This window comes from Pollicipes pollicipes, unplaced genomic scaffold (genome assembly GCF_011947565.3).
Source record: "Pollicipes pollicipes isolate AB1234 unplaced genomic scaffold, Ppol_2.1 Scaffold_7262;HRSCAF=8765_pilon_pilon_pilon, whole genome shotgun sequence".
NCBI lineage: Eukaryota > Metazoa > Arthropoda > Thecostraca > Pollicipedomorpha > Pollicipedidae > Pollicipes > Pollicipes pollicipes.
The window spans coordinates 1,249,593-1,272,937 of record NW_023597055.1 but is presented as its reverse complement, the minus strand read 5'-3'; the positions used below and the strand labels follow the sequence as shown (position 1 = coordinate 1,272,937).

The window sequence follows — 23,345 nt, the reverse complement described above, 5'->3', positions numbered from 1 at the left end:
GCGGTAGTTCACCCTCCGGCTGCGGTAGTTCCCCCTCCGGCTGCGGTAGTTCCCCCTCCGGCTGCGGTAGTTTACTCTCCGGCCGCGACAGTTCACTCTCCGGCTGCCATGGTTTTCCCTCCCCGCTTTCCCGGCTGTGATAGTTTCCCCTCCGGCTGCGATAGTTTACCCTCCGGCTGCGGTAGTTCACCCTCCGGCTGCGGTAGTTCCCACTCCGGCTGCGGTAATTTACTCTCCGGCTGCGGCAGTTCACCCTCCGGCTACCATAGTTCCCCTTCCCCCCCCTCCCCTCTCTCCCGGCCGTGATAGTTTCCCCTCCGGCTGTGATAGTTGACCCTCCGGCTGCGGTAGTTCACCCTCGGCTGCGGTAGTTCACCCTCCGGCTGTCATAGTTGCCCCCTCCCGGCTGCAATATTTTCCCCTCCGGCTGCGGTAGTTCACTCTCCGTCTGCGGTAGTTCACTCTCCGGCTGCAGTAGTTTAACCTTCAGCTGGGGCCGTCGAGATCGGAACTCAGCGTCGGTATTTTCTCTCAACGGAACTTCGACCTTTGCGACTGAGTGGCGGGCGTAAATGATTTCCATAGTCGCCGACGTAACATGGCACGCGCGGTCGGCGTGTTCGTAAGCTCCGGCCGACAAATAGGCTACAGCAGCAGGAGCGGTTCGGCCGGTACCTGAGGCACCTGCCAAAGTCCTACGTGTCCGTGGTGGTCCCAAACCACGCGAAACACCACACACCACGCGACTGAAATCATAGCTTTTATTCTAGCAGGTCTGAAGGTTAACGACAGGCTCGAGTGCAGTTCCACCTCACAGCGTGCTGCCGCCGTCCCGGGTCCGGCGGGGTCGAGGCTGAGCGGATTCACAGGGATGGATGGCGTAGGATTCACGAAGGACGGCGGTGTCGCACACTGCCGCCGTTCGCTAAGGCAGCAAAGTTCAGCGCAGGAGACGCCCGATACCGTACTCTGGAGCCTCCGACACGTTCAAAAGAGGCGGCCGCTTGATGAAAACCGGTTTGAAAGGTGTCTTGGCAGGCACCGGCGGGTGGCGCGCGAGCGTGCTGTTGATCCACTCCGAGACCAGCGCTCCGAGAGCTGGTCAGCGCTGCCGAGACCAGCGCCCCGTCCGGATGGGGACCCGCCGGGGGCCGCGGGGGTCGCCGTAGGGGTGGGGCGGAGCGCTGGCCACAGGCAGGGTCCCCGTGCCCCGAGGCGAGCGGGCACGGCGGCGTGCGGCGCGCGACAGTTAACGACAGGCACAATCGCGACACGGCAAACGCAGCTAACGCGTCCGTTAACGACACAGGCGGGCGCACAGCACAGGCGTCCCCCGGAGCCTCTGCCGTCGCAATGGCCTCGCCCGATGTAACCGTGGCATCTGGCGGCCAAAAAGTCAGACTCAAGCCGAAAAGCCGGTCTTTTCAAGGGTTAGTTTCCACGCCAGAGACGTTGCACATGAAGCACGGGTATGGGAAAAATAAGAGCTCCACACACTGGTACAGAAGTCTGAACCAGATCCCGTGACGTAAGGGACATCTGGAGCAGAAGCAGCACACAGAAAACGGCTGGCTTTGCCCAACAACCTTGGCATATCCGGCCCTATCACAACAATCGGCCAGAAAGCCTTGGGTCTACGTGCTAGCGGATACGCTGACCGCTGCAGATTGCAGAGCCCAAAACCCTATCCGGGCCATCGGCACGCTCAAACGTTCTCCTCATTGTTCTTGCGCGCTCAGAGATCCCGAAAATCAAGCTAGCAGCATGCTTGCAGCGGCTGCCCCGCACACTCAGCCTCCTCCGGCAGCAGCCCTGGAAGCCAGCGTGCTTGCGCCGGCTTCCAGGCGCGACGCTAGCGCCGCCGGCCGCGGCGGTCGACGACCGAAGCTCTGTCGGCGGGTGCCGGCGTCGGCTGGCTGCGCGCCGGTCGCTCCGCCCGGCTTTAAGCCAGACGGGCGGCGAAAACGCCCAGCAGGAGCAGAGAGAGCCCAGCCGCCGCTGAAACACGACGGGCCGTTAGAAGTGCGAGCCTCAGCCACCATGACCAGTCTAAAATCACACATCCGAAAGCAGGTCGTGCACGATACTGAAGCTGCTCGTTGCTGGCTGTTTGCTGGCATCATAGATTTTTCGCTTTTCGACGTCACTGTCGTCGAGATACAGTGAATACATCATTGCGCTGTACCTACGAACTACGACACGCAGCATATAAGACTGCGATGGCCCAGCCCAGCCCAGCCCATAGCCTGTCCAAGGACGACTTCCGTCAGCGCCGGACCTGCCGCCTACCTGAGCGAGCGCTCCTGGACTTCAAGTTTTCCTCGAAAACCATGAGCAGTGCCTCCTTCGCGTCATCCGGCAGCTTCTCCATCTGTTCGTCACTTATCGCGAGCGCCGCCTCCGTGGACAGCTCAAGCACCTGAGCCTTCGTCAGCCCCTGCGGACGTGACGTCACCCCGTCAGCAGCTGTGACGTTGGGTGACGTCACAGCGTAAGCGACTGGTGATCGCAGTGCCTTCCGGCGCTGAAACCAGGTGAACGTCACCATCATCGTTCAACACATTTTCGTCACGAGTGTGTTGGAGGGGGCCGTTCGGCCCAGGGCTAGACGAAGGGGAGGGGGGAGGGAAGGAGGGACGGACGAACGCGTAATCACGAGTGAAATTCTGCGCACGGCTGCGTGAAAGACATGCCAGGACATGTCCGGAGGGGGGGGGGGACCTCCACAGCCGCGTGAGGGAGCAGACGTGAGGTCGTACCGCGATCTTGCTGGGCGGGATGCTCATCATGCCATCGGCGCTCAGTCCTCGCATCGACTCGTCCTTGATGCTTTTCAGCTTCATCGCCTCCAGCCCGCCAATCACCGCTCCCACGCCAGCCACCTGGCCAATGAGAATCGCTTACCAAGGTCACCTTGCTTTACATATGCTGCTCGCAATGCGCAACGCCTTTCCTTGCTACGAGCCGATGACGTTCACGTCACAAGAAAAGACAATTACGATCATAGATGGCGCGTGTCAGAAAATCATCGGCGGTGGGCAGAGCTGGCTCGCTGGCGCCATAGCCGCGTTCAGAACCCAGGTCCCCGCGCTGCGCCCCAGCCTAGATCTCCCCCCCCCCCCCGCTCTTCCACTTCACCCCGTCCTAGACGCGGCCTGAGGCCACAGCCCCACCTCACTCATCCCCCAGGTGGATGGTTCGCCGTAGATGGCGACGGCTTTATCGGCCAACTTCTCGGCGACGGCTTGTTTGCACCAGTAGACCTCGGAGAGCACCGTCATGGCCTCCCTGCCGCGCAGAATCGGTGTCGCGTCACAGGTCACAGCGGGGACAGAGTGCGTGAGCTGCGGCCCGGTGCCGTGAGGGCAAGGCCGGTCACCTTGACAGTCCCAGGGCAACATCGCCTGCTAGCCGCGGCTTAGCTACAGGGAGCTCTAGCACTGCAGTGCGAGAGGCGAAAATCGGCCATCTTTGTGTCGAAGGAGAACACCGCCTGCATGACGCGAAATGAAACAAAGATGATCTCAGCAGCCGCTTAGCACATCTGCGCACCGTGCCAAGTATTTACATAGCGCATGCTATAGCATATAAGTAGCTTATTTATCCATATTTTAGACTGGGCCGTGCTGCACGGCGTCTCACTTGAAGCGCGCCGCCGGGATGCTCTCCACGTCGGCCGGGGCCATGCCGCAGATGATCTGGCCCAGAGTGCCCACGGTGTCCGCCGTGTAGTCAGCCGCGCTGCCAGACAGCACACTCCACTGGGCCTTCGCCCGGGTCGCCAGTGCATCCAGCTGCCAGCGAGCGGGGCGGGTGAGGCGAGTGGCGCCACGCGGCGGAAGGGTGCGCCGTGCTCGGCGTCGCGGCCGTGGAGGATAACCAGGGAGCTCGTGGAAGTCATCCGCCACGACACGCATCCCGCACGGCTAAGATTCGTTGGCTCCAACATGACGATTGTATGGGCAAGCGTGGTGTTGTTCATTTCCAGCGGCAAGTAGAAAGGCTTGTGCACGGACAGCAAATACTACGCAGGGAATATGCCGCATCCCGAGTAGATGTCGCCTCCCCCCCCCCCCCCACCCCCACCAAGCTGAGAGACACGTAAAAAATCAGGACAACAAGTTTACCTGCGCTTCCGTCATCTTCATAGGCATTCCCAACTCAAAAACGGCATCTTCGGTGGTGAGGTCGAGCATCGCGATGTCGGCGCTGGGGATGACGGAGCCCACGTACCCGATCATGCTCATCGGTACTTTGTCGGCCCCGCTGTACGCCTGCAATGTCGCCAGCATGCGTTTCCACGCCAGCCACGCCCACAAGCCACGCCCGCCACCGCCGTACGTGCGTCCAGCGATCTGAGCGGCGCCCGTCCTTTCACGAATGTGTGCTCTGCATTGTTAGCGTCACAGCGGCAACGACCGGGCAAGCTAGCACGCAGACGGCACCGGCTCACCGAGTAGCCCGCGGCTTACCGGCTCACAGCTCACAGCTCACAGCCCGCGGCTTACCGGCTCACAGCTCACCGGCTCACAGCTCGCAGCTCACAGGCTCACAACCCACAGCTCACAGCCCATAGCCCATAGCTCACAGCTTACAGATGACGGCTCACAGCTCACGTCTCAAAGCTCACAGTCCACGGCTTACATAGCTCACAATTCAAAGCTCATAGCTCGCGGATCACAGCTCACGGATGACGGCTCACAGATCATGCCTCAAAGCTCACAGCTCACGCCTCTCCCGCTCACAACTCACCGGCTCACGGCTCACTGGCTCACCAGCTCACAGCCCACAGCGCACAGGCTCAAGAACAGCACATTGCGGGACTCATGCGCATCCGAACACGACCGAACGGCAGCAGGCTGCACCACTCGTGGTTTAAGCGATTAATTGGGTCGGCAAAAACCTAGCAAACACCGTCATTCGTTTCAGCTCACCCGCCCACTCAGGGCAGACCGCGCGAGCCATACCTCTTTGAGCTCATCCCACACCACCTTCAGCTTGTCCTCGTCGGCCATGACCGAGCCCAGCTGGGCCTGGCACTCCTTGACCTCTTCGGCCGCCATGTCCGACAGCTGTGAGACAGACCACGGTTCGGCGCCGCTGCCCTTCTCCATCACGGCTGCGCAGGTCAGCGGCGGCTCGGCCGCTCGTCGTCGCCTGCGGGCATCAGAGCCGGCCGATTGCTGGACGGCTGGGCGAAGACGTGTGAAGGTCATGGAGTTGTGCTGACTCGACAGGTGGTGCCGCAGGCGTGTCAAAGTTATCTCCCCCGGAGGCCGCAACGGTCGTCATGGCGTGAGAGGTTCGCACCAGTTCATGCGTCGGCCCTCTCAGAATTCTGACCGATTGGCTGGTTCCACCTGGCTTAGTCTGGCTGCCCTTGACTTACCCTAACTGGCTGAACTTGCTTTGACTGACTGACTAATTCTTCATAGCACTAACTTATCATTGGTCACCGTGTCAAGTAGCAGCGTGCTAACCACGAGGCCTCAAAACACATGGGATGGCTTTACAACTGGTGCTCCCTAGAAGGCCAACAGCAGCTGCAGCAGTAAGTCAGTCATGATCTTGGGGATTCTTGTCGCCCAGCGACGGATCTATTGGGGTGCAGAGCAGGGTTGCCACCCCCTTACGAACACCCTGTGCACCCCCTACCGACTGGCTCCGTGTGCTTCGGACCGGCTCGGACTGGCCCAGGCCCGCCTGACTTTGACTCGGGGTGACCTGGCCACCGCCTTGCCCTCACAGAACGCCACTGACTCGGAGTCGGATTGCCGCCGCCTGACCTACCTGGCTGTTGTTGAGGCGCTGGCGCTGGCACTGGCACTGGCGCTGGCACTGCCACTGCCACTGCCACTGCCACTGGCACTGGCGCTGGAGCTGGCACTGACGTCCGCGTTGAGCGAGTCCTCCATCTCCTTCTGTGCCATCATCACGCCGCGGGCCCGGCGGCGACCCACGTTCGCCAGCCGCTCGTTCAGCTGATCGAAGTCACTGGCCCCGATCTGCCGCTTGCAGTTCAGCTACGGCAGCGGGGGAGAGAGATCGTCAGTGGCCTGGTGGACGCACGCTCACCAGGAGGAAGCAGCAATATGTTCCCAGCGCCTTCAGATTCGACGAGTGTTCATCATAAGAGTGGCTTGAGTCGCTGCGAGGTCCCAGGCCTGGACGACTCTGCGGTGGCAGATCGCCCCCCCCTCTCCCCCCCGACCGGTCCAGAATTTCCAGTGGTAATCCGGTGGTGCGGCCAGGGAGAGTTTTTAGCATCATCTCCCTCCCCTTGGAAGAAGTGGCAGCGCTAGAGCCTGAGGATCACAGGACCTTTTTTGCAGTTGAAGGTAGAGCTTCTTGAACACAAAATATATCTCCCAGGCACCAACGTAGAATTCTGGGCGTAAAAATTCATCCGAAGTCTAAAACAGAACCCCTTTCACGTCGAAGAGGCCCCTTGCCTACAAGGGGCCTGGCTACACCACTGGTGGAATCTCTACATCTGTTGCGGACTCCAAAACTACGGGGATCTCTGACTCGAGCACACTCCAGCCGCCGTGAGTCACTGACCTGGACCATTTGGACGTAGCGGACCATGCTGTCGGCCAGGCTGTCGTCCTCACTGGAGCCGGCGCCGCACTCGGCGACGATGCGCGTCTCCGGTATCTCTCGCAGCTTGGCGTCGTCCAGCAGACCCAGCACATCGCAGAATGGCTGCAGACTGAACCACCCGGCCGGCTCTCTGCGAGGCAGAGGTCGCAGGGGTCACGGGTCATGGGTCACGGCGGGCGCGGTGCACGCGGATCCAGCCGGCCGGCGGACTGTGACGGAGGAGCCCTACAGAGTGCAAAGTCGCGGCAACCTGGCTGCGAACAGTCCAGGCTAAAGTGCTGGCCATCCCACAGGAGGAGGAGTCCTATAGGGTACAGAGTAGCGGCAACCTGGTTGCGTCCAGTCCAGGCCGCAGTGTTGGTCGTTCCTTAGGGGTACAGTCGACGGGGATTAGTTGGCTGGCTTCCTGAGACGCATGACTTTTAACACGCACCCGGGAGGCCGGCTGGACACCCTTCGCTCGGGTGGGGGTCAGTTTGACCCCATTGAGATCTCGGGAACTAAGAGAGCTAGAAATACCAAATTTGCAGGGTGTCTTGACATGCATATGAACTCACTTTAGTCAAAGTTTGAGCTTCTTAGGTCATGGTCTTCAGGCCAAATAAGGTCAAACAAGGTCAAATTCCAGGTTGGTTTCTAAAGTGCCTCCAGAACCTGGGCAACTGTTTCTAAGAACAAGTCCACAAGCCCATTTGAGGTCAGTGACCTTGTTTGACTTTCGAAGGTCATGGTGACTAAAACCATGCAAGACTGCCCTGAGTTTTGCATTTGAATAAGCGACAAGGATTACGCTAGGCAGTATGTTCCTAAAACAAAATGTCGACCTGGGTCGTCTTAGGTCAATGACCTGCTCTGACGTCTAAAAAGTCAATGGAAAATGCATAACGCGGTTCCTGCTGTCAATAAATTCGAAATGAGCACCACAAACTATTCCATACAGCAAGCCCTGGAATAATAAGTCAGGTTGGTTTTGACCTTGGTCTGACTTTCATACCTGGACTTAGGTCAGCGTAATTTGCTCATTCAACATCCTTGACCTGCCATAGGTCACCAACCTTACAAGGTACATATTCTTATGTCAAAGGATCAGCTATTCAATTGTCTACAGCTATGCAAATTTGGCGCGGCTACGCCATGCCGTTCGGAAACCATACTGGAGAAACCTTTCGGGGGGGGTCAATTTGACCCCCTCCACCCGGGCGCGTGTTAAGGGACTGATTGGGTCAGTCCGGAATGAATCGGCCCGCCATCCTGTTCCCACGCAGGGGCAAACAAAATACGGCAGAGGCTATTGTCCAGACTAAGGCACGCCCTCGTTTTGCTGTGACGCAGAACGCACGGGCGACCAACGTCGCAGTCCGCACTAAACCAGCCGGCCGGTTCCCGGGGACGCGGAGGTCAAAGGGGTCATAGAGGTCAGGCTGAGCCCATCGGCACGATCCCTATCACACAGAGGTGGCGGGGGTCGCAGAGGTCGGAGTGGTTGTAGAGGTCAGACTGTGCCAGTCGGCAGGATTCTTATCACACATAGGTGACACACTGGTCACAGTTAGGTCAAGCTAGGGTAGCTTAGATTAGGGTAGCTAAGTTAGGTCATAGGTCACACCGGTTAGATGATGCTTCAGGCACTGTACTGCGCATGCAACGTGCAGGTCACTGAAGTGATGTAAATATCATAAGCTGGGTCCACGTGACCCTCAGAAGTGACAGGGCAAAGGCAAGGCAAGGCAGAACAAAGCAAAATCAGGACAATGCAAAGTACAATAGGCAGGCAAAGAAGACCAGCAAAATTAGGGATCGTATACACCATAAGTGCCATGTAAGTTCGAGATATGATTGAAACGCAAGATGTTCTCTCTCGGCACATAGGTCCGGTGGCTACTCATCACGAGTCATGGGTCACAGAAGTTAGGGCTGAACAGTTCAGACGCCAGAGATGATTGTCACGATATCGGTAGCTCAAAGAGCACACAGCTGCAGATGCCAGAGGTCAAGGGGTCAAAGACGCACTCGAAGCGCATGCAAATCACAGGCTGTGTTGGAGTCATCTAAAGCATGACCGACCGGGTCAAACAAGGTGGTGGGTAGAAAACCATCCAACTCTCTCAATGGTAAGTATGATTACCGACGCATGGTACCTACAACTACTATTGTCATCTCCCAACCTCACCCCCAGGCAGAAGCCGCCGCCAGGTGGTGATCAGAAGCGGATGGCAAAAGCATGCCTGCGTGTGGCCAAACACTTGTAACATGGCTGTCGTAATCATAGCTCTTTATAATTAAACGTAGCTTCGCAATCTGCAATCTCGCGAAGAGAGATCCGACAGACTCGCCGGAAGGTCGGGGTCGAGGTCAGGTTCGGGGTCCGGTTCGGGGTCAGGTTCGGGGTCAGGGTCGGGGTTGGGGATGGAGTCGGCGATAGTGCTTGCAGCACCCCGGTGATGACTGGGGAGGTCACCTGAGCACGATAGTTTAATTAATGAGGCTAATAAATCGTCAGCTGGCCTGCTTACCCGTTGAAGCGAATGATTTGACTCTGGATCGCGTCCATCTGACCCTTATCGACGCACTCCCCCTGGGGAAAAACACAATATTGTCACTGATGTACCACTGAGCCAAAACGCCGGCTTGTCAACAGCACGGGCAGAACGTCCAGAGATGACATTCAAAGTGTAGAGACATGAAATAAACGGTTTACATTCAGTCCGGAAGGAGGCAATATGTCAACACCATGCTATCAGCAACTTTAAGCAGTGCTTCAACGCGGCGTTGATGTCATGCTTCCGCAATGTCTGCATGCGCTGTCCAGTTAAAGTGACGTCGATTTCTCCTAGATATCTCCAGGTCTTGCGAGCCGTGGTGCGAGAACATTAGACGTGGACACAAACCCGTTCCCTGCCCACATGCCTTGAATTTTGGGAGCATGACTTCGAAGGCGGCTCTGTCCAGCCGTCTAATGCCATCGGGATCCAAGCAGGCCCCAGCGTTGCCGACCGCCTCCACTTCGTCCAGCGTGAGATTGCCGGTGGGTTTCTGTCGAAATGGCGTTGGTGAAGCAAAGATTCGGAGTCGGACATACCTGTTCAGGATGAACGCCTTATCAGCGATACGATTAGCTTGATTTACACTAATAGCTTACACACACTATAGCACTGCAAACTAATTTGATCCGCTTGTTTGATAAATATGAAGTGCTATGCGGTCCGTTTAATTTCATGGTCTGTTTCGAATGTTCTGAAGTAGATTCACTTACCACCGCTTTCAGTCCCTCGCGTACGAGCCCGTGGCAATTTTTTTTCGGAATCAGCTTCAGTTGGAGGGGCTTGGTTTTCCCCAGGCTGTAGAGGATCGCCTTCTTTTGCTTCATATTCGCCTTGTCCTTCACGGTGCCAGCTCTAAAAAAAAACAGCCGGAAGCCTTGCGTGGTGCCCAGATGCTGCATGAATCGCACTTCAGCACTCCCGCTCGGCTCGAGTCCCGGGGCTCCGCGCGATCCACCGACAATGAGACACGAGGCGCGGCAGGGGGTAGAGAGGGCAGTTGCTAGGGACAAGAGTATGCCCCCCCCCCCCCCGCCCCCAATGGAGAGGCCCTTTCCCCTAACCAAAGGTATTGTAGCTGGACGCGGAGTCCAGCACCTGCGGCTGGCTGAATACTCCGCCAGCTGCAGGTGCGCAACATACGTCAACAGTCTGCTGGACGAGACCATAAAGCGCAAATCGGCCGCCAGCCCTACGGGGCTTCGACCTGAGTGTTGGCGGCTGGCGGCGCGCGGCTGTCCTCTCACCGGAGCCGGCCGAGAACGCATCCAGGCAGCCGAAGCAGGTCGGACTCCGTCAGCGCGCTCAGGATTGAGGTGTCGTTGTCGGCATCGGCGCTCAACATCTGCGTGTAGTTGGCCAGTCTGGTCTTGAGAGCAGCGCACTGTGGACAGGCGGCCAGCCAGTGGACAGGCGGCCGGTGGTGAAGCGGCTGGTTCGATTCTGACCGGGCGCTGACGGTCAATAACTTTTTTGGCGCCATTCCAAATGGGTATAAATGGAAGAAGACAAAGTTTATGGGTAAGTTATTTAGTTAGGTATATATATATATATATACATATATATATATATATATATATATATATATATATATATATATATATACATATATATATATATGCATATATACTTTAAGTTGAAAAATGAAAAAATGGCACTGACGCTGTTTTTCCAGCGTAAAGCCAGAGATGCCGACGCTAAGACCCGTTATCTTGTGTTCCGATGCGAGGTCGTTGTCTCATAACCTAATTCAGTGAAATTTTGTCTGACAACAGGAAAAAAGGCAGGGAAGCACAGAGGAAATTTTCCCCCAAGCTACAACGTTTTCCCATTTCGAAAACATCGCTGTTTAAACCACCCCACACCAATGGGCTCCTTAATAGAACATAGCGCCGTCCGCAAAGCGCGAGCACGCGGTGCCAACAGTGATCACCACTGACCGTTCTGCGCGATGGCCCTTCCAGGCCCAGCTGGTCTTCTTCGTTGGCTTCAAGGACCTGTTGCAGCTTTTCTATTGTCGACTGGGCGTTCTCCGAAGAGATGCTGCGGTGGCCGAAGAGCGTGTCACCTCACGGCCGGACTGTGGTGCGGATGACGACGACAGCCGCTCGGCTGATGAGGCTGAGCCCTCAGACACGGCCGGACGGCCCAGTGACGGAACGTAGTTGGCAATGTTGGGAGTTTGTGAAATCATTGGGATCAATCGTGAGCTGTGCAAGTTGCTGGTGCCCTGATAGCATATACACGCTGCTCATAAACGGGCGTAAGCATAGAGAAAACTAAAGGCATCTTTACACACAACTATCGCTCGTGGGTGATTGCCCCGTGACCATTAATTATTTGGCAAGCGGCCAACAGAACCATGACGAGACAGGTGTACCATGACGCGGCATGTTATGGCACATGGCACCCTTTCTGGATGGGAACGGGCCGATATGGCCCCGAAAATTTTCCACAACATTCCTTGGGAATGTCGTGTAATCACGCTCACCTTTAGCGCGGCCTCTCAGGCATTCGTGCCGTATTTCGAGCACTAAGGTTCGCGTCTCTAACATTTCTGTTCTTCGCGTTAAAACGTTCCTTAGGGATTCCTGCTGCGCGACAAAACTGCGGCCAGTACGGACGACGACCGGCAACCCGTGAATCCAATGAGCACGAGGGCGGAGGAGAGGGGGGTAGGTGGAAACGACGTTGTTTCATTTACAAAACCCTTATCCTACATCGTCCATGTCTGCTGAAAATGCATGAACCTGCATATGAATGCACTTACTCTTAAGCGAAATGCATGTATATACTAGTTTCATGCTGTCACGCGGGATAGTTAGGTAGATATTGGTATATAATTATATCTATAAATCGATGGCCCCCCAAAGTCTTTTGGGAGGGGGGGCAGTCGAGCTTTGACGTAGCCTAGTTGGGGCCATGATTGATCCGGCATCACAGCTTTGTAACCACGACATTTATCACGACATTTCTCAGGATAACCCTTTTTCACTTAATCATCCGTCATTAAAAGGGTTGCAGTATGTCCCAGCGTCCCACATCGCCTGCCGCATCGAACCCCAGTCTGTTCGCGCTATGAAAAACGGTGAATCCGGTAGAGAGTTTCTGGCAAAAAATGTACGTTTATTTGACATTCGTGTGTTGGGCTCACTACTGGCAGTGCGGTGCTCCCAGCAAGGACCCATGATTCTGAAATCATCCCTGCAAAAAATCGTCACATTCCTTTCCTTAGCGTCTGGGAACGGACGGATCTCCAGCGCCCCACCTGCTGGCCAGCTTTTCGGCGTCGAAGAATGGCATCCCCGGCTGCAGAAGGTCTTCCACATTTTCCTTGGTGATGGCTGTCGGTATGACCGGTGAGGGCGCCTCGGCGCTGATGATCCGCAGATGGGAGTTCGGTCCCGAGTACATCGCCGCTGTCCAACACGAAACAGACGCGTGATGACAGGCAGTCACTGCTTCGCCACAGTCACAGTCACTGCTTCGCCACAGTCACAGTCACTGCTTCGCCGCAGTCACAGTCACGTCCTTTGCCGCGTCAAAGTGACATTGCGCGTCGCAATAGGTAGCAAGTGTGAAGTCGCGTTAACATGCAGGTCAGGTGATATGATGGTTATGTTCCACATTGGCAGACATGTTATGGACCAACCACCTAAGAGAGGTTACAAATGGTTCGGGCATTTCGAAGCTTCTGGCTACGTCCATGTCTACGAAAGTTTGGCAAGGGGCACTACATTCGTTGAATGCAACATTTCTGGTTAGCTAACGACCAGTTTCTTAGCACCATGACAAAGAAGCACATCACCAACGAGGTAATTCACCTTTCCCTTTTGCGATTTCGGAAAAATTGCTTAGCGAACGCAGCGAAGTCAACTGTCATTTCTAATTAAATACGTTTGTCTTGCTCTACGAGTGACGATCGATCGCCCAGTGTCCGATCACACCGATCACATCATTTGCGACTGCAGGCTTTAAAGTAATAAAAGCAAAATTTAAGCCGGCTGCAGTGCCCAAATTCCGATAGAAAACTAAATTTGTGGCTAAGAAAAAACTAGACGGCATGCAGCTTGAAATAGTGGTGGGGCTACTGCAAGCCCCACAGGTCGGCTTCGCTGGGTTGAAAATACAATAGGCCCCTTTGAACACGCGTCACGTGGACTGATATCGATGGTATCCTGGCAATAACTCACGCCTTGTGCCAAGCAATCTTTGTTGCAATCGCTGTCGCATTGAATCAGCCTTGCTCGGATCCAGCCCTCGTGCATTGCCCGAGTCCAACGGGGATCCAGGATGGCGGGTGCCAACGGGGCTATGTGGTTCCTCAGGACGGTGAAAAACGCATGATTTTTCTTTCTTCCAGTTCAATTTTCCACCGATGTGTGCCATTTCTGGATCTACCTCTCTCAAGGCTCACGCCCATCAATTCGTACTGCATCTTTTCTTGCCCGAACTTATCCCATTCATCATCGGCTGAAGGAGTTAAAGCACTCCCATATGCTGGCTGAGGAATCATGTTTATAATTCAGCCAATAGGGAATGTAAATCCAGTAGGTTGAAACACTCAACAAACCATCTTCGTCAACGCATTTGGCCATTCTCTCAGACGCAATGTTTCCAAAAATGCCGGAATCATTCACGCTCTCTTGCTAAGGCGATCCAGGAGTAAACAGACCAACGCCAGCTGAGGCTGCTACCACTCAGGAATAGCGCATCCGCGTACACCAGAAACAACATAGCAGCGTCTGGCCAGGCATTGTACAGAACTAAAAATTATGATACAATCCCAGGATTTACTCCGTCACTCCTCTTTTGTTTTGAGCCCCGTTGCTATACTGCTTGGCTAGGCATGACGTTGGGAAGTTATAGCCCTTCTCTGAGCCGATTCGTATTTGATCACACAAAACACATTGACTTCAGACTAATGTAAGCGACAAAATACAAACTATTTCTAAATAATATGACTTCATTTCGGATGTCAGTGTTTAGTCCCTACGAAGGATTGACCTTTGAAATATGGCGACGTCCTTTTGGTCTATTTTGTATTTTTATACTTATGTGAGTCCGAAGTCAAGGCGTCTTGCGCATAACACTGAAAAGATCATTTTCATCGCCAACACTGATGGAAATTGTAGCTAACGAAATTTGTTAGGAAAAAAATTAGCTCAGCTCCGACAATCGTGAGCCCAGCCTTTTTAAACTTCCGGTCAGTAACGGCAAAAAAGCAGCTTACCCGTTCGTGGTAGCCAAGTTATTGGCGGTACCTACCATTCTTTTTCGAAGCCGAGGACAGCTTCTTCATTTCCTCGACTGGAATCAGCTCGTAGTAAGCAGGGTCGAGATTGGCCGTGACGAACGCCTCGGTTGTCTCACCGCCCAGGCCCTGCGGCAGAGGTCAGTCGAGGGCCTGTCGGCAGGCCACCGCTCCTCACCGAACCCTAGGCAGCCACGGTGTCGGAAAATGGATTGTAGCCGATTTTGGAAAGGCTTATGCATGAAACGCTCGGGGAAGAACTATGCATGCATGAAAGACAAACCAGCATGACAATGAGGAGGCTTTCATTTCAAAAGCAAGAGCGCTATGGAAAGCACATTGTTAAGAATAACACTATCGTATCACTATTCAAAAACTTATGTATCTTTCACCTCTGCTGCATTGATTTCCGCGTAAATTATAAAATGAAGACATTCTTCATGTCATCTAAGGGGCTCGACCCAGAGAGCACAATACCACGACTTGTCACATGATCTCGGTGGCAAATTCAAAGCAGATAAGTGACAAGCACCTAAGGGAAACTTCGTCGATGACAACAAAAGCTAAAACACGAAATGCAATGCAAGGCCATGGTTAGCTGGTCTTTGTATAGAAGTAAATGCCGAATTTCAACGATGGGATCTTGAAAATAGGCCCAAGGGCTATGAAGTTTGTATCTTCCCACATGATCCTTTAAATAAACAAGGAAACGGTGGTGAATGCAAGCCGGCCTCCATATCCCACGGTTTTGGCTTCCTCAGATCTGACCTGGCGGCTTTATCCATTGATTCCACAATAGACTGTTACTTGAACTCGGTTATTGCAATTGACAAAATCCAGTAATGTGTAGCTATTAATGCGGTTCGCATAGAAATACCATGGGATTGAAGTATTTTCTTTACAGTTGCATAATTTTGATTTATGTTTACAGGATCTGCTTACTGGGGAAAGTTAGCATCGTGCAGAAAATAATCACTCCCGCTCTGCTTTCCCGCGCAACAAAGGCAGGTCACTTAACATGTAAAGCCATATTATCGGTATGCAATGCAAAGGTCTCGCTCACATTAAGAGTATCTATAAACTTAAAACCTCAAAATCGGTCAATATGTATGTTATTTTGCAGTCACACCGAAAGCCAAGTGTCGCGTTATGAAATCGTTAAAAAACGATCGGCCAAAAACAGTTATTCACGACTAACTCGCACCCAAAATGGCCCAATGCATAACAATTTGAAGCGTTTTGAATCGTTTACGGGAGGGAAAAGCAGATTACATCGGAAATATTGAAAAAGGCTGCAGCAAAATGCATCAGAAATTTTTGTCAACTGGTTGTAAATTGCCTTGTAACAACACGGCGATGAGTGTAACTCACCTTACGCACGAACCGCGCTTTCTGAGACCTGTCAAACATGATTTCTCCTGCCCTGATTTTGGGCTTAAGCCCGGAGAGTTCACTCCTGTAAAACATAAAACATACCGCGTCAGATTGTGCCCTGCCAGCGCTGTCTGAACAGTATAACGAGATTTTCATCCAGCCGTTACACATCGCACCCACGAAGCATTTCCAGCTGGCATAGTGTTTTTTGTTGTTGTAAAGCCCAACTCAGCAGATCTGGGTAAGGCGAAACAAGTGCCTCATTTTCGAGTGAGCACGCTGGAGTGACGCAAAGAGCCTGGGCCGTAGCTGCCTTTACTTGCAGGCTTCACCCGCGGCCATGACTTATCATCCACACTGACCACCCGTTGACTGCTCCCAGTCCACTCTGTACCACCCGTTCTCCCGCCTAAGCACCCGTTGACTGCGCCCAGTCCACTCTGTACCACCCGTCTCCCGCTGATCACCCGTTGACTGCGTCCAGTCCACTCTGTACCACTCTCGGCGAGTTGGCGAGTCTGTCCTCCGCTTACCAGCTGGCCTTCGTGATGGCGCTGCTGGGAACAGCTCCCATCAGACGACCAGGCAGCTTCTGCATGTCGACCTCGCCCGTGGTCTTCTGGAACTGGGACTGCTTCACCGCCGCTTGAGCCATGACATTGATCTGCACCAGATCACGCCGAGGTCAGCTGTTTTGGTTTTTTGTTTGTTGTGTTTTGCTAGCTGTTTTGGTTTGCTTTGGCTTCGACGGACACTCACAGGGCCGGATACAGTCCACGCCGGAATTACGGTCCATTACGACCGATCACGGATCACGGATCACGGATCACGGCCCGGATTACAGTCCACGCATGACCTAATGGGTGCATCAGAATGTTATCCTCCCGGTATGTCTGTGTCATACTGGGGACTACAGGAAAATTTATGGCAAAATGCTCGTCATTGCGTTGTTCCGCCTGCTCCCGTTTGCACTCACTTCAAGTGGGAGCCATGTCGCGCGGCGAATGCTGTCTCATCTTGCCACAGCACTCTCACTTCTAAAGATATATGGAGAAGTGCATCTCCAAAGTAAGTCCCTTACGACACAATCACCAGGGCCCCGATCCGATTACAACCACCGCAACAATCATCCGATTACAACCACCGCAACTAGCAGCCAGCCTGTGCCTGCTCCCCCTGTTGCGCTAATACGGCCACCGCGCCGCGGTGTTGCGTTGTACCCCCCGCGCCACCACACTGCACCATCACACTTCGCCCTTTCGCGTCGACCCGAAGCCGTCGCTGCGCTGATGCTGTCGTCACGCCTCACTGATCCACCAGCGCGCGCCTGTGCCCCGCGGCTCCTCGCACCTTGCCCGAGGTCAGCATGGAGTTGGACTGCGCCAGCTGGGTGAACGTGAGCTTCGAGTCTTCCGCCCAGTTTTTTCAGGTACATGTCGGGCACGCAGCTCAGCATAGCCGTCGTTGACTGCCGTGTGGAAGAGCATGCCGTCATAAGACGTCGCAAGGCGTGCTCGCCCGGGCAGTGAGCACCCACAGGAAAACAAGGACAGGAACTCCCCGCTGGAAAAGCTTTACGTACCCTGCTGTTGACGTGACTCATGTTGGTGCAAAACGGCAAAATCAGCGACGGATGGAGCAGTACAAATAACAAATTAATCAACCCTGTTCTACAGGTCAACAAACATGGTGAAGCGGGAACCTGATGCGGGGTGTCGGGAAGACCGAGGAGGTTGCTTAGGTGAAAGATGCTTCTCATTGACCGGTTGCAGGACGTGTCTGCCATGATGGGGTCTTGCTGATATCATATCACCGTAAAATGTTCGTGGGCCGTAGCAGATTCCACCCGACTTGTGCAAATTTCGGGTAGAGCATAGTGCTATCAGCGCCCAACACATGCCCTTACCCTTTTCCCTACCTTTCCTGTCCTTCTATCTTTTCTCTACCTTTCCTGTCCTTCTACCTTTTCTCTACCTTTCCTCCCATCAGTGGCGTAGCAAACCGGGCCTGTAGTACTTTTGACAATTTAATGCCGCCGTAGGGCTTCTTTTACATAAATCGAGGCACCCCAATTAGATTCTGAGTCAAATGCGAATGGAAAATGGGGCTGGAAAGACCCTCTACCACCCAATTGGGCGCTACCATTCCTGCCTACTCCGCAGCCTCCCGTTACTTTCTTTCCCCCAGCTACCCCCCCCCCTCCCCCTCCCCCCTGCGCGCACAGATCTCCTGGATCGGCATGCCAGCCACTGGGCACCGACCAACGCAAAACATGTCGAATGTAGGCCAGATCCGGATCTGCTCTGACCTGTTTAATGCATTCCTTTGCGTGTTTGGTAAGTGGTGTGGTTCAAACATCGCATGACCAGCATGTTGCGGGAATGTCGTGAATCCTTATTTCTTGGAACGCCTGCTGCATGGAATTGCGAGGCCTGATGCAAGACACGATGGAGGACTACAATGGCTTTTGCGCCGCGACAAGCGCTCCATTTCCCAGCTCTTCGCTCTTCTGACCTCATCGGGTTAGATACACACGAACATGATTCCTACTTTCGTCCCATGTTAGCTTGCGTCTTAGGCTGACTTGAGAGAGATGCACCCCGCAAAGCCTACGTGGTGCCCCGTGCGAAGGGCTTCGGCAAGTCGACCTGCGGTGATAGAGCTGGGGGGTGGCGAGGGGTCTGTGCTGGTACTGGCGTCCACCGTCCTTGGCAATGTTTGGGTAGTATACCAGGACCCGTCTTTTCGAAGCAAATGGACTCGGAGACCTTCCTCTTCCTCTGGCATTGCTGAAGAACTGATGGGCATTGGTGTTGACGAGTCCTGGTTCGGCTTGAGTTTCTGGGTTATCCTGGTAAGGTGCTAGATGCAGTGGCAGATATACTATAGAATACGTGAAAAGTGATCTGCATCGCGTCGTTTCTCTCATTTCTAGCGCCAGTCACTGGCCAAGTACCGGACTGAACGCCAGTACTCAAGAAGTTGGAGAGGACTGCCCCACCTCTATTCCCGCTGACTAATCGCTTTTGTAATGTTCAATTCATCCCACATCAACAGAAGTCCATGCTATTGGAGAAAGCGTCGTTTTCGTAGTGGTGGGTAAGGAGTCCGATGAAATAATTTCTCGAAACTATAAATGTCAAATGTAAAAGCCATTTGCTATTCCGCAGTTCTTTGAAGAAAAGAGCAGTCTAAGCCAGACACAACTGATCTCGACACATACGTGTACACTTCAAGTTTGGCCTAAAACCCATCGCTTTTCCTGTAACTCATCGCAATGTTCCAAACACTCGGAGGCAACGTCAACAGCTGTTTCATTCCGTCCGATCCAACTGCAGCTCACCTATCTTGTTGACGTCACTCTTAATTAGCTCTGTCAAGTTGACACCCCTCTGGGTCCGCTTGAAGACGTCACAGCGTTGCTGAAACAAGGCCATAATCGTCAGGCCCGTGGTGTTCGGCACTGTTGGCCGAGGACTTAAACACTGTCTAAGTTTGTCTGGTTTGTTTTTACATGATGTGTTCTGGAAGACCGCAGAAGAGCGGGATGAGCACGAAATCTGCTGGCGGTGCCTCTGTCGAACATGATCCGTGTTCAGCAGTGTGATAAACAGGCATGTGGGGAGATTATCTCAGTTACGTGCCAAAGTTAGTGGACACAGAAAATGGATGAAAAAATCGGCAAGAAGTGTAGCCTATCATCAGAAAAAGGCCGACCAAATCTGAATGAATGGAGCCATTGCACTCAGCACGCTGCGTGTTCTTCGGCCGCTTAGTATGCACACACCTGGCAACGTCCCTATCAAAGCAGCCTGAGCTGCCAAACTGACCCCGAGCGGTGCCGCCTTCTTCCCAAGAAACCGCCAAACTGACCATGAGTGGTGCCGACTTCTTCCCAAGATACCGCCAAACTGACCCCGAGTGGTGCCGCCTTCTTCCCAAGATTCCGTCAAACTGACCCCGAGTGGCGCCGACTTCTTCCCAATGGTGTCGCGCAGCATGGTGGCGATCTCGTTGGTGCGGTCCCGCATTGTGGAGTCCACCATGTCTATCATCTCATTGGTGTTCAAGAACTTGCCCAGGGGACCCAGCCTGAAAAGGCGTCGCCAAGATGCGGGTTGGCCCTTGGCAACAGCGGATTCCACAGCACGGCGGCGACGGATGTTAGGCTGTACCGCAGCACAGCAAGCAATGTTAGGCTGTACCGCAAGACAGAAGCGGATGATAGACTGTACCGCAAAGCATCGGCGGCTGGCACGGCACGTGCCGTTCCCTGCAGACTGATGTTGGAAGTGCTGTTCGGTTGGGCAGGGTACCCGCACCCTACGTACCAGCGCTGGCCCCATGTTTGTACGTCCAGGTGCGGACAATGGTCTCATTTTGACTCACAGCTCAGTGTAAGTGCACCAGTGACACCCTGTTATTAGTTGGCAGCACATTTAAAGCGTGACATTGCAAATATCGACAACCGTCATCGAGTGGGCGCGAAATGGCCCAGGTGTCGACGCGCCCTAAAACACTAAATCACACACCGAAAGACGTTATCAACGACATAGCCCAAAGGGGCAGCCGGCTCTGACACTGCGTTGTAAGCTACTGAACACACATAATCCACGGCGACCGCGGGGGAGCACAGTTATCTTCCGTGGTCCTGACGCGGACCACGCGCCGTTTTCGCTACCTGGTAACGAATGTCTTGACTGCTGCCGGACTGGGCGTGGTCGTTGTCCTTTTGAACTCGCTAACAAGCTTATCCAGGAGCACTTTGGCTTGGGCAGGGTCATACATCTGCAGAAGAGGGAGGAGGCTGGGCGATAATGACCACTTCTCGGGTTTGTTGTCTGACGCTAAGACACACGGTCTGACGCCAAGACGCACTGTCTGACGCCTATACGCACTGTCTGACGCCAAGACACACGGTCTGACGTAGGGACATATGGTCTGACGCCAAGACACACTGTCTGACGCCAAGACGCACGCCCTGGCCAGCGTGTGTTATCATTGTGCAGCAAGAAAATGTCAAAAATATCAGTCTCACAGCACCTAAACGGAAAAAAAGCTATCAAACATCGGTTGTAAAACGTGACATTCAGTGGGCCGCACTCATTTGGTACAGGTGAACCCTAAAAAGGTCCAAATTCGTAGATAAACGATGTAACTCCGAAAAAACCCTGCATGTTTCGGCACGCACTGCAACAGTCACGTTATATGACAAGCAACGTACAGCGTGTTGCGGAGGCTCTTTTACAATTGGATCTATGCGGGGCAGGATCACTGCCCTTTTATTCTACCACATGCGCTTTAGTTTTTTTTAGACGCGTCGTCTTACACCTCTGCAAATAATTATTCAATGCGTTCCTTGACTGCATAGAGTACCTATGTACTAATGTTAATTGCTAGTCGGACCAGTTGGTGACAAGCTGCTCACGAGCTGCGTGACCTCTACCACTAAGCCGGCCGCAGGTCACGCAGAGGTCACGGCGGCGTGACCCGTTTCTGTGACCGGACTACGCGAGGTACGACGCTCGAGTCGAAAGCAGCGATACACCAACAAACGTCGTAGGGCAGACGCGGAGACGACTCACAGGCCGACAGAGCACCCAGGCCGAGCGGCCAGCCCGTTCAAGCGCGGAGCTATGTCAAACTCTAGCTAGGGCACGGCAGTGCGCGGCTGCATTCGCTGATGTCTGTTTGCACGAGACATCGCCCAACGACAGGAAAAAACTCTGCAGCTTCACTATTCTTCTACTGGGCTAGCTGCCAGGGAACAACTAGAGCTACTGTCAAAAACGCACTAGCTACTCAATCTACAGAATACACATGGAACTGTGACAACAAGAAGGTGCCGTTGAGGCCACCTGGTGGCCTCAGCTGATGTGTTCTTTACCTCATCCACGCCGTCGGCTACCTGAGGTCAGGGCCAGCGCTGTCACACGATCAGAGCACACCGGCAACATTGGACATGGTTTTCGAACCCCGAAATTACCGAAGGAATTGCGGGGCCCCGAAATTCCTTCGGTCAATTCAGAGCTACAAGCCATGTGTTTCTCGTATGATGTAGAGACTTCCTGCTATGTAAACACGGAGTAGGGTGTACGTAAAAACAAGCCGTATGAGAGCAACTATCCATTGAGGGGTTTGATATTGTGCGTTTATGTAAACCGCAAATGGCGATCGCCCTTGTTTCATTGTATTTCCTGAGGCAGTTGGCAGGTGCGAAAAAAACGTTTCGAGGTCGCCAAACTCAGTGCTTCACCATCTCACGCCGTACCTCCTTCTCTCTGCTGCGCTAGAATCTAGCAATCTGCTGTTTTTTTCCCGCAGCACGCCCCATGTTATCTAGTCGCAGGAGCAGGGAGAGGCGTGGCTGATGATTGCGACCAACAGCTAACCGGTGACATCAAGACACAGCGCAGCCTGCGCACGTCAAGGGTTACTTGGCACACTGCCAGCTACAGGTACAATCAGCCGCAGGTGTTATTCGTAACGAACTAGTGGTTGGATTCGGTGCAATGTTTACTGCGGACGTCAATCTTCACTTGAGTCATTAGTGCGCTATGAAAGTTAAACACACAGCACGCATTATCGGACATAAGCCGTTCCAGTTTACGGCTCCGTAGAGTGCAGGTGAATCATTATTACCTGCAATTGCGCGCTCAGTGCTTTATTGGGGGATACAAATGCTTTTATGCTGTTAAGGACGGTTGATTACACCCATCTATGATAATACAGCATCTCGCCTTTAGAACGTAAAAATCTACTAAGCCGCACTAGGCGAAAAAGTCTAGGCGTGAAATCTAGTATCACTTTACAAAAGCTGAGGATGGAACGGTTTTCACTGTATGTACCGGACTGTGCCAGTCTTGAGCTGCTGCTGCCGTCCCGGTGGCAGATCAGCAGTCTGCATGAAAAGGCATGCGTTGTGCAAAACACCCGACTTACCGCCGGAAATCTAGGCGCACTACGAAAGTCTACAAACTATATGTCAGGCAATGGTAAATTACCGATTACCTCTAGGCCACAAAACTGAAAAGTAAGTTTCTGCAGGCAGCGAGCGCTTTACCTCTTCGGTTGAGTCCGAGCCCTGCGGCGTACCGCAGCTGTGAGGCACTCAGTGTGCCGGGGCAGCATTGGGCTATTACCGGCGAGGACATACTGATTTATGGGGCCGGGTAAGGTGACGACAAAAACACGCAGGCACCGCGGACGTCACAGACCGGCTTCCTGGCTATGGCAAACCTACTGAAACAGCTGTCTGTCTTAAATGCGAGCCGCATTATTCCCAGCAATGGTATTTTACGTAAAATGTATGAGCACTATCACTTCAAGCATTTCAGGAACCATTTGGTGCCGATCAAAATAAGTGCCAGATGTTACCGCCGTGATCCGTCAAAACATCTCACTTGAGATGCACAGGTCTAACACAGCACGTCATAACGCCGTTATCACACTTGACGTCAAGACTGCAGGTGGCGATAATCGCGCCAAGACGAGACAGCGCTCAAGGTCCTCCGGAGCGTGTACAGCTGCACGAACAGGCACCCGAGAGCGCAGGCATCGGCACAAAGGAGACC

General features: G+C 53.8%; 1 protein-coding gene and 1 long non-coding RNA gene across 2 annotated transcripts; both read right to left on the bottom strand.

Annotated features, from left to right (window-relative positions):
* Positions 1 to 1,907: 1,907 nt before the first annotated feature.
* LOC119113902 (uncharacterized) lies at positions 1,908 to 5,151 on the bottom strand. Its single transcript, XM_037238131.1, has 7 exons — positions 4,968 to 5,151; positions 4,128 to 4,274; positions 3,643 to 3,794; positions 3,174 to 3,288; positions 2,760 to 2,882; positions 2,290 to 2,437; positions 1,908 to 1,998 (listed from the first exon to the last, which is right to left on the bottom strand). The coding sequence occupies exons 1-7, from the start codon at positions 5,112 to 5,114 to the stop codon at positions 1,943 to 1,945; spliced, it is 888 nt and encodes a 295-aa protein (XP_037094026.1). The 5' UTR covers positions 5,115 to 5,151; the 3' UTR covers positions 1,908 to 1,942.
* Positions 5,152 to 19,114: 13,963 nt separating this feature from the next.
* LOC119113691 (uncharacterized) lies at positions 19,115 to 20,541 on the bottom strand. Its single transcript, XR_005095923.1, has 3 exons — positions 20,453 to 20,541; positions 19,731 to 19,863; positions 19,115 to 19,193 (listed from the first exon to the last, which is right to left on the bottom strand). It is a non-coding gene; the product is annotated as an uncharacterized LOC119113691 (long non-coding RNA).
* Positions 20,542 to 23,345: the final 2,804 nt, after the last annotated feature.

Bases quoted from the DNA above. Each gene is read 5' to 3' on its own strand.
- LOC119113902 (XM_037238131.1), bottom strand. From the start codon at position 5,114: ATGGAGAAGGGCAGCGGCGCCGAACCGTGGTCTGTCTCACAGCTGTCG. The intron at 3,795-4,127 runs GTAAACTTGTTG...GCTCGCTGGCAG, and splicing joins TGAAGATGACGGAAGCGCAG to CTGGATGCACTGGCGACCCG. The intron at 2,438-2,759 runs GTACGACCTCAC...TCACGTCCGCAG, and splicing joins TCCCGCCCAGCAAGATCGCG to GGGCTGACGAAGGCTCAGGT.